At 33.9% G+C, this 8,987-nt stretch overlaps 3 protein-coding genes across 3 annotated transcripts in view; 2 read left to right on the top strand and 1 right to left on the bottom strand.

The window, feature by feature from the left end:
- The window catches only part of LOC107746917 (charged multivesicular body protein 5-like), a 4,071-nt gene extending 2,249 nt beyond the window's left edge, over positions 1–1,822 (top strand). Inside the window, exons 5-8 of the mRNA XM_016561263.1 lie at positions 327–398; positions 506–614; positions 685–800; positions 905–1,822. Coding sequence (XP_016416749.1) covers positions 327–398; positions 506–614; positions 685–800; positions 905–955 — 348 coding nt within the window. The 3' untranslated portion in view covers positions 956–1,822. The remainder of the gene's footprint in view (positions 1–326; positions 399–505; positions 615–684; positions 801–904) is intronic.
- Positions 1,823–2,605: 783 nt separating this feature from the next.
- LOC107746903 (BAG family molecular chaperone regulator 1-like) lies at positions 2,606–5,661 on the top strand. Its single transcript, XM_016561237.1, has 7 exons — positions 2,606–2,738; positions 3,082–3,207; positions 3,444–3,526; positions 3,606–3,719; positions 3,822–3,929; positions 4,114–4,176; positions 4,968–5,661. The coding sequence occupies exons 1-7, from the start codon at positions 2,702–2,704 to the stop codon at positions 5,055–5,057; spliced, it is 621 nt and encodes a 206-aa protein (XP_016416723.1). The 5' UTR covers positions 2,606–2,701; the 3' UTR covers positions 5,058–5,661.
- A 214-nt stretch (positions 5,662–5,875) lies between these two features.
- Positions 5,876–8,460, bottom strand: LOC107746904 (myosin regulatory light chain 2, smooth muscle minor isoform-like). Its single transcript, XM_016561238.1, has 4 exons — positions 8,358–8,460; positions 7,575–7,782; positions 6,514–6,675; positions 5,876–6,368 (listed from the first exon to the last, which is right to left on the bottom strand). The coding sequence occupies exons 2-4, from the start codon at positions 7,756–7,758 to the stop codon at positions 6,196–6,198; spliced, it is 519 nt and encodes a 172-aa protein (XP_016416724.1). The 5' UTR covers positions 7,759–7,782; positions 8,358–8,460; the 3' UTR covers positions 5,876–6,195.
- Positions 8,461–8,987: the final 527 nt, after the last annotated feature.

Here is an 8,987-nt window from a genome sequence, read left to right as displayed (position 1 = left end):
CTGAAATTTGAAAGAACTTTTTCACGATATTCAAATTTTTTGAGATGCACCCCCACACACACACACACACACACACACACACATATATATATATATATATATATATATATATATATATTCTTTTACTTTCTAAAATGTCATTTTGTGTCCATATTATCAGTAACAAAATATAATCAGAATGAGCTTTATCAGATTGAGCTTTATTGCTTTATTGAGCTTTAATTTATAATAATATAAATTATTCATTTATTATAAATGAATAATTTATTCATTCATCTTTATTAATTTTAACTGTTAGATTCTTCATAAGTTTTATTCTTTTGTAGGTGGAGGCAATGAAGATTGGAGCAAAAGAAATGAAGAAAGCATATAAACAAGTGAAAATGGATCAGATTGAAGTATATACACTAATCATTTTGATATTGGCTGTTTTTAAGCAATATTTTTGATTGATGATCAGTGGTAATAAGGTACACTTTTCATTACTATTCTTTGTGACTGATAGGACCTGCAGGATCAACTGGAAGATATGATGGATGAGGCCAACGAGGTGCAGGAAGCTCTCAGTCGCAGCTATGGCACACCAGAGATCGATGAGGATGAACTAGAAGCAGGTAGTTCTCTCTGTGTGTGTGTGTGTGTGTGTATGGAGCTTAGAGCTTCACTTTTTTTCCTCTGCTGCAGAGCTGGATGCTCTGGGAGATGAGTTACTGCTGGATGATGACAGCTCTTACTTAGATGAAGCCTCGTCTGCACCCTCCATTCCTGAAGGAATGCCCAGCGACACTAAAACCAATAAGGTACATATTACATTGATAAAACTTTCAATGACAAAACCTACATATTCATTATAATTCGTCATTATTTGTCTGTGATTTACTCAGTGCATATTTGTGTCTCTCAGGATGGCGTTCTGGTGGATGAGTTTGGTCTACCACAGATCCCTGCCACATAAGAATCTGTTCTCTGAGCAGTGTTTTGTTTACAGCTGGTGGAGGAAGTTTTTCTTGTGCTGATGGTATTGAACATGTTGTGTTGTATTCATTGCCCAGTCTAGCACATAGCATTGTAACTTCAGTTTAATGTTTAACATGATCACATGAAGTGTGATTTTTCCAGGTTTATTTAGAATTTGGTCACGTAAACATGTTCGCCTGATTTTCATAACCCAGTAAATTCAGACGAGATTACAGTTTTTAGATATCCAAGTAAAACTCCTGGCATATCCCTTTATTAATCAGAATTTTGGATCACCTACTTTCCATTATATCTGAACATACCTTTATAGTAATGCATGTCCAAACAAAAATAATTCTGGATGATATGAGATACAAACAGTTTGGGGAAAGTCGAGTTATTGAAGAAATTTATTTTTAGAGCATGGAGATTTTTTTTCCCCAGAATAATTACATTAAAACATCTCATTACATATTAACTTATTAATTGTGTTAATTACATATAGACACATATAAACTCTTATTCTTAATATTAATTTTACATTTGCCAATTAATATTATTGTCTATGCTCTTGTTAAGATGGAGTGTGTCTTGCTTCACGCTGGACTCTGAAGCTTGTTGAAATGTTGACAGAATTGTTGACACTGATCAAGTATTTCAAGTCCATAGTTCTGAGTAGCATGAATGAAGAACCTGCGTGGAGCAGCCATAAACTAGTCCAAATATTGCTTGGATTATTAAAATGAACTGGTTTTCTTGATAACAAACTTTATTATTGGTTATACATCAAGATCTGAAATATTATGAAATGTGAAATGCATCACTGGAGTCTGTAAGAGATACAATAAATGGTGGTATTTGAAAACAGCGGAGCATTTTTGTGGAGCCATTAGGCTATTCATGCAGCAATAACACATCTCAGAAGAAAGACAGATTGAACACGCGGTATTACACAGTCACATTATTTACAACATAAAAAAACATTACATTTTCAGCATTTTTTTTTGCATTTACTTTGATCAAAATGTTTGTGTAGTCTTATTTGCAAAAAGCCCACTTTTTCCTGCGTATATGGTATTTTCCTAATTAAATGAATAATAATTGCATAATGTATTTTTTTATATATTCTAAAATGACATTCTGAAAAAAAAAAAATCACACACCCCAGTTTTCTATTTAATATTGTTTTTTTTAATCCTTTCGAATTATTCTTCGTAAATACAATGATACAGAAGGACAGATTTTTTTTATTATGCAATTATATACATATTAATACAAACATACATCTTGCAACAGTAATAGAAAAAATTGAAAAAGGTTATACAGAGAAAAAAACGTGCATGTACATGGGTAAAAAATTTTAAATAAATAAAACATTTAATTAACCAAATTAAAGTGACAGAGTGCTTCATAGGTCTTTTAAGCTTTTCTGTTTCTAATATTATGCAAAGTAGTACCATATTGTTTAATTTCTTTTATAAAATGTTCACAATTTGGCTTAGCTTTAATCCATTTCTTTACATGAATATGATATTTTCCAAGTAAAATAATTAATTGTGTGTAAAAAAAAAATTTTTACTTTTAGAATTAATGGTATCTTGTTCATACAGAGGGACAGATGGATGAGGCGCAGCAAAGGGGCGTGACGTACACACACACACACACACGTCACTTCCGGTTCCATGTGCATAGGACGCATACACAGAAGTTGTGAAGCGTTAGCTAATAGTGTGCTGAATCTGATATGGCGGAGAACACAATGGCAGTGACAGTTGCTTATGGTAAAGATAACTGACTACCTTTTTATATTTTAAAACATTAAGATCAATCGAAAATAAATGCAGTCGATATTTTTATTGAGGCTTTATACGGCACGACAGTGTTGAAGCTAGCTACCAGTATTTGAACATCCCTCTAAACCACAGACGTTTATTCCAATATTAGTTACATTCTGAGGCTAAGAATGTATATTTTGAGTTTCCAGGTTAATTGTAATCTAATTACGGTTAGTTAATGTGTAAATGTCAATGCTGGATTTGCAGATACAGTGCCGGTTAGCTCTGAATAATTTTGAGTATTAAACCTGTCTTGTTCTGTCTATGATAATGACTGTTCTTGTCTCAGGCACAACCAAACACAACATCACTTTAACAGCACAGGATGGACATGAACCACTGTTAAAGGATTTGTGTGAAGCGCTGACAGAAGCCACAGGAGTACCAGTACCATCCCAGAAAGTCATATTTAAAGGTAGCACAGTATACACTTTTCATGTGCTTCATGCGTTATATTTACTCAACTGTAAATGGCCACCTGTGTTTTGGGTATAAACTACAGAAATTATCATTAGTTGAACTCGACAGAATGATGCAGTGTTTGAAATAAAAGCATCGTTAGTCTGTGCCAGTGCAGCAGTAACATTGTATTGTTGAATGCAAGAATATCTGGATCGCTAGAATCGTAACATTATGTTGTTCTTGTTGTAGGGAAATCACTGAAGGAGATGGAGGAGCCTCTGTCCAGCTTTGGAATAAAGCAGGGTTGTAAACTGATGATGATTGGAAAGAGGGTAAAATGTGCCGTTCATTAATTCATACAGATAGAACTGTAATTATTTCTGAGTCTGACAAGCTGCTTTATTTTTACAGAACAGCCCGGAGGAGGAAGCTGAACTTAAAAAGCTCAAAGACATTGAAAAGTCAGTGGAACAAACCGCCAAGAAGCTTGAGAAGGTGGATGGTGAACTCACAGGACTGAAGAATGTATGTGTGACATGGATAAAAATCTCTTTATTCCTCTTCTTGAACACTGTACTTATGTATTTGGCAATATGGTAATTTCATAATTTAATGGATTATTTACAGGGTTTTCTTGCAAAAGAATTGCAAGCCGAGGCTCTTAACAAACTGGACCACAGGGTGAAAGTTGCCTCTGAGCAGTTCATGAAAATCCTAGAGGAAATAGATGGAATGGTAATTGTTTTTCGTTGTTGTTATATTGTTTCTTAAAGTAGGCATGAAATGAAAATTCACCTTACCTATTTTGTAAATGCATTGTTTTACACTCGGATGTACGACACAACAAGGAAGAAAATATTTTGCTGCTTCCATTGCTCAGTAAAGCTTATTTGTGCCTCTTTATATTGATTATTTACAGAGCTTGCCAGAGAGTTTTAGTGATTGCAGGATGAAGAAAAAAGGACTTGCGAAAACTGTTCAGGTACGATTATGACTTATTAAAGGAATAGCTCACACAAAAATGTTAATTTGCTGACCCTAAGGCCATCTGAGATGGAGATGAGTTTGTTCATTTGCAATAGATCATCTGCATTGAATGAGAGTCCAAACAGCTGATAAAAACATCACAATAATCCACAAGCAATCCACACGACTCCAGTCCATCAATTAACATCTTGTGAAGTGAAAAGGTGCATGTTTGTAAGAAACAAATCAATCATTAAGATGTTTTAACTTTCAGCTGTCACTGGCCAAAATACCAGTCCATAATCCATCCAGTGAAAAAGTCCACCCCTGTTGTCTTCTCGCATCAAAATCAACCAACATATTTGTTTAGAACTGTTTTGGACTGTTTTCACTTGTAAGCAATGCTTGATCTGTGCATATTTCTCTTCTGATTAAGACGATGAATTTTTCACTGGAGAATGTTAGCAGAAAGCAACGGTTTGAAGTTGAAAACATCACAAAATGCTAATTGATGGGACTGGAGTTGTGTGAATGATTGTGATGTTTTTATTAGCTGTTTGGACTGTCATTCTGACGGCACCCATTCACTGCAGAAGATCCATTGGTGAGCAGGTGATGTAATGCTAAATTTACCAAAACTGTTCCGATGAAGAATCAAACCCATTTATGTTATTGGATGTAAATATTAATGGGTGAACTATTCCTTTAATATTGGGTTTTAATTAAGCACCTTAGACTTTAACATACCATGACCATTATTTGATTTCATATCTTAAATATTGTTTTCTTTATTTTCCTCATGCTCAGGGGTTCTTGGCTCAGTGTGACAAAATTGAAGCTGGAATATCAGATCACTTGGCTAAGATTCAGACAAAAAACTTAGCCTTAGCAGAATGATCATGAAGTAAGACTCCTGACATCAGTAGTTACTGGTGCTGCAAATGAAGAACCTCACTGAGAGCTTTGGCACTGGAGGTGGTCCTGCAGTTCGCCTACACCCCACAACCTACACATGCACCTGTCATGCAGAGAACAACAGGCAGCATTCGAAACATTTTGAAATCGTTTTCTTATGAGTTTAGATTTTTCATGCTAATTTTTGGAAATACTTATGGCTAGGTTGGAGTTTTGACCATCTGGACCACACTGTTCTCTCTTTAAACTTTATCTAGCCTGACAGATGTTGGATTTATAGTCTTATTTCGATCAAAGAGAAAAAAACGGTGCTGGAAGAATATCCTTTTAAAGGATCTAACATAAATAAATGATCTAATTCAATAAATCAGTTTTGTGCTGTAAAACTTTTGGATAAAAAAAAAAGTTCTATTTATGAAAAGAGTGAACTTGTGCGAAGCAAAAGATTTCAGAATTGATTGTCCTTGTTTTGTTTTTATTATGATTAAATCTCAGGGTGCTTCAAACCTCTGGTGGTTTTCCCCATCTATTTCGGTCTCAAATGCTGTTGTGAAGTTATTGAGAGAAATTAAACATTTGAAGACAACTTTTGTGTCATCTCGGTAAATCTTTGGCAATTTGGCCTGTTCTGTAAAATCCTGTATCTACTAGGTTTTAATGATATGATGAATTAAAATGCTAAAATCCTGTTTTTTTTTATGCTAAAAAATGTTGGGAGAAACTTTAAACTGACTTTTTTTTTTCTTCATAAAATGTCCCACGTTCTGTAATGAAAATTTGATGACTTAACTTATTTCAAATGGTTTATTACAAAGTGTAAATATCCAGCAACTCCAGACTACATTGAATAATTCCGCAATTTATTTCTCAACATTTACATACCAGAACAGCATTCATTCACTTTGAGGTTTACCACAGATTACATGTCTATTTATTTCATAGTTATGTACAAGTCTCCTTAGACTGTTTAAGAGAAGGTCCAGTAGAGTCAAATGATTTTGCCTTGCTGATGAATGTATCCCTTTGCACTAGCCCATGAATGTGGGGAAAAGAAGACAATTAAACATGTTGTAGTGTTACAGTGTAGTTTTCATTAGTTTCAGTAGGGTTTGGCCTTGTCCTAATCATCCTTATCTTTAGCACCGTGTTTCAGGATGCGTGTGAATTCTACGTAGTTGAAGTTTCCTTTCTTGTCAATAGGGGCCTCTCTAAACAGCTGGTCTACTTCTTCGTCTGTGAACCTGTCTCCCATAGTGGTCAAGAGCTCCCTCAGGTAGTCCTCCTGAATAAAACCTAGGACAAATGAGGCAACCTGATTATTAATAACCGAACAAATGTTTATCAAAAACAGCATATATTCCTCTAATTTTGGACTTCAGACTAATACAGATCACCAGTGTTACTTGCTATTTTATTTCAGTGGTTTGTTCATGCTTACCCGTCCCCTCCTCATCAAAGCAAGCAAATGCGTTTTTGATAACATCCTCAGGATCTGTGCCATTAAGCTTCTCTCCAAACATTGTGAGGAACATGGTGAAGTTAATGGGACCAGGGGCTTCATTCATCATCGCCTCGAGGTATTCATCTGTGGGGTTCTTACCTAACAATGAAATAACTTGTCAGTCAAAAGCAGTTTGTATTTGATTAAATGTAGCTTTTAAAGAGAGTTCACCCAAAAATGAAAATTCCAAACCTGTATCAGTTTCTTTTTTCTGCTGAGCACAAAAGAAGATATTTTGAAGAATGTTGGTAACTAAACATTTTAGTGCTGTCAAACGATTAATCGCATTAAAAATAAAAGTTTTTGTTTACATAATATATGTGTGTGTACTGTGTATATTTATTATGTATATACACAAATACACACACATGCATGCATATATTTAAGAAAAATATGTTATGTTTATATATTAAATATATTTATAAATTATATAAATTATATGAATATACATATATGCATGTAAATATTTTCAAAATATATACATGCATGTGTGTGTATTTATATATACATAATATACACAGTACGCACATATATTATGAAAACAAATACTTTTATTTTGGATGTGATTTAATCGCGATTAATCGTTTGACAGCACTAAAACATCTGACAGTAGCCTTTGACTTTCATAGTATGGGGGGAAAAAAATCAACCGTTCAAAACATATTCTTTTGTGTTCAGCAGAAATAAGAAACTCATATGAAAGGAATGCCATAAAACTCATGTATATAAATAAATAAAAAATGACTTGCAATATATTGATTTTCTAAAGATAAAGTTTATACCTGATTAAGAAGACTTCTCTTTAACTTTCCAGAACTCTATAAATACTATTCAAAATATAATATTGGCAAAAACTGAGTTTTATTTAGAGCTCAGTTTATGCTAATATTTTGTGGAAAAAAGGTGAAGTCCATTAGAAGGAAGCTGGGTCATTAAGGGCCAAGGTCAATGATAAAAGATTTAACCTTTCTGCCTTGCCAACTCTATTTTGTAATTACCTAATGAAGCCAACATATCATGCAGATCCTCCTTATCAATGAAGCCATCACGGTTCTGATCGATCATGTTGAAGGCTTCTTTGAATTCCTGGATCTGGGACTGGTCGAACATGGCAAACACGTTTGACGTGGCCCGCTGGGGGCGCTTTTTGGTGGTTTTTCCCTTAGCCCTTTTGCTAGACATTTTGACAATTCTGTGATATTAAAACTGAAATAGAAGAGACAGAGTGCTTGTTAGGCTTGTACATCAGTGAAAAACATTCAGCAAACATTATACGAATACATGAGCTATTAAAAAAGAATGACGAATAGTCATTCAACAACCATGTCAATATAAACCACAATAACTTTTGGTTTATTTTAAACAACTTACTTTTAAGACAAACAAACTATTGTGTATATAAAACTGTGGTTATTAGTTTGTTTTGCTAACTGCCTTAACATTAGCTGAGCAGCCCACTAGCTAACTGTCAACAACTGAGTACTTAAATTCTTTATAGCTGACCTTATGTTTATTTTGATAGATTATTTTAGTTCCTCCGTCCACATTCAAATATAGTGTCTTTATTAAGAGCACTAATGGTCAATAACAAAGCTTGTTGTGCTGACAGGAAGCAGCATAACACATAATTACAAATAAGCTAGCTAGCAACGGAGCTGTTTGACTTCAGTCTGTCATTTGTAATAAAAACTCTAAAACTTTAACGTCATATAAAGCTCATAAAAATATCTCCATCTAGATTTGAGATACTGATGCAGTAAATCTAGTAAAATTTCACATACCTATCCCGGTAAAAAAAAAAAGGCAGGACACCTAAACAACGGCTGCCACGCTGGTTACTGACGACCCACAGCACCCCTCTGTAGCTTAGTGCAATGGGAAAGTCCCGTCGACAGATCATTACATCACCGACTGGAATAGCCCATGCCTTATCCTTCAGGGGTAGGTTCAAATTATCAAAATTAGGAAGAATGCCAGAATGACTGCTAAAATTAGTGAATTGTAACAGTAAGGTAACGGGTGTGTTTATTGTATTATGGTTTCAATATATGCGCTAAGGTCAGTTTAATTATACTTCAAGTTAATTTAGTTAAATTACAATTTAAGCTGGTATCAATGTCATTAAAATAATGGATTTTTTTATTACATAAAACTCATTTGAAAATATTTTTGTTGTATAATTTAAAAAGATAGGTTTCTAAAAATAGTTTTTATATTAGGCTAATATAATACTTGTGTTAAATAACAAAATATTCATATATGATTTAAATAGGACAGCAAAACGTTCAAGTACAAAACTGAAAGGGACAGCAAACAGTTTGTAAACGTATCATAATCAATACCATTTATATCTCAGATATCAATATAACTGTTAGCTGTTATAAATTATACAAGAGTGTCTCCCCATTCAT

The sequence above is a fragment of the Sinocyclocheilus rhinocerous genome, unplaced genomic scaffold (assembly GCF_001515625.1).
Source record: "Sinocyclocheilus rhinocerous isolate Xijiao unplaced genomic scaffold, SAMN03320098_v1.1 scaffold1581, whole genome shotgun sequence".
Lineage (NCBI taxonomy): Eukaryota > Metazoa > Chordata > Actinopteri > Cypriniformes > Cyprinidae > Sinocyclocheilus > Sinocyclocheilus rhinocerous.
Note: the sequence above shows the minus strand (reverse complement) of the source record. Positions and strands in the feature narration are given on the sequence as shown.

What these genes read in the sequence shown, in the direction of transcription:
- LOC107746903 (XM_016561237.1), top strand. Translation starts at nt 2,702, where the DNA reads ATGGCGGAGAACACAATGGCAGTGACAGTTGCTTATG. An exon ending in CCAGAAAGTCATATTTAAAG is followed by an intron (nt 3,208 to 3,443) that starts GTAGCACAGTAT and finishes TTCTTGTTGTAG; the next exon opens with GGAAATCACTGAAGGAGATG. An exon ending in GACTTGCGAAAACTGTTCAG is followed by an intron (nt 4,177 to 4,967) that starts GTACGATTATGA and finishes CCTCATGCTCAG; the next exon opens with GGGTTCTTGGCTCAGTGTGA.
- LOC107746904 (XM_016561238.1), bottom strand. Translation starts at nt 7,758, where the DNA reads ATGTCTAGCAAAAGGGCTAAGGGAAAAACCACCAAAAAGCGCCCCCAG. An exon ending in TGATATGTTGGCTTCATTAG is followed by an intron (nt 6,676 to 7,574) that starts GTAATTACAAAA and finishes TTTCATTGTTAG; the next exon opens with GTAAGAACCCCACAGATGAA. An exon ending in CTTTGATGAGGAGGGGACGG is followed by an intron (nt 6,369 to 6,513) that starts GTAAGCATGAAC and finishes CATTTGTCCTAG; the next exon opens with GTTTTATTCAGGAGGACTAC.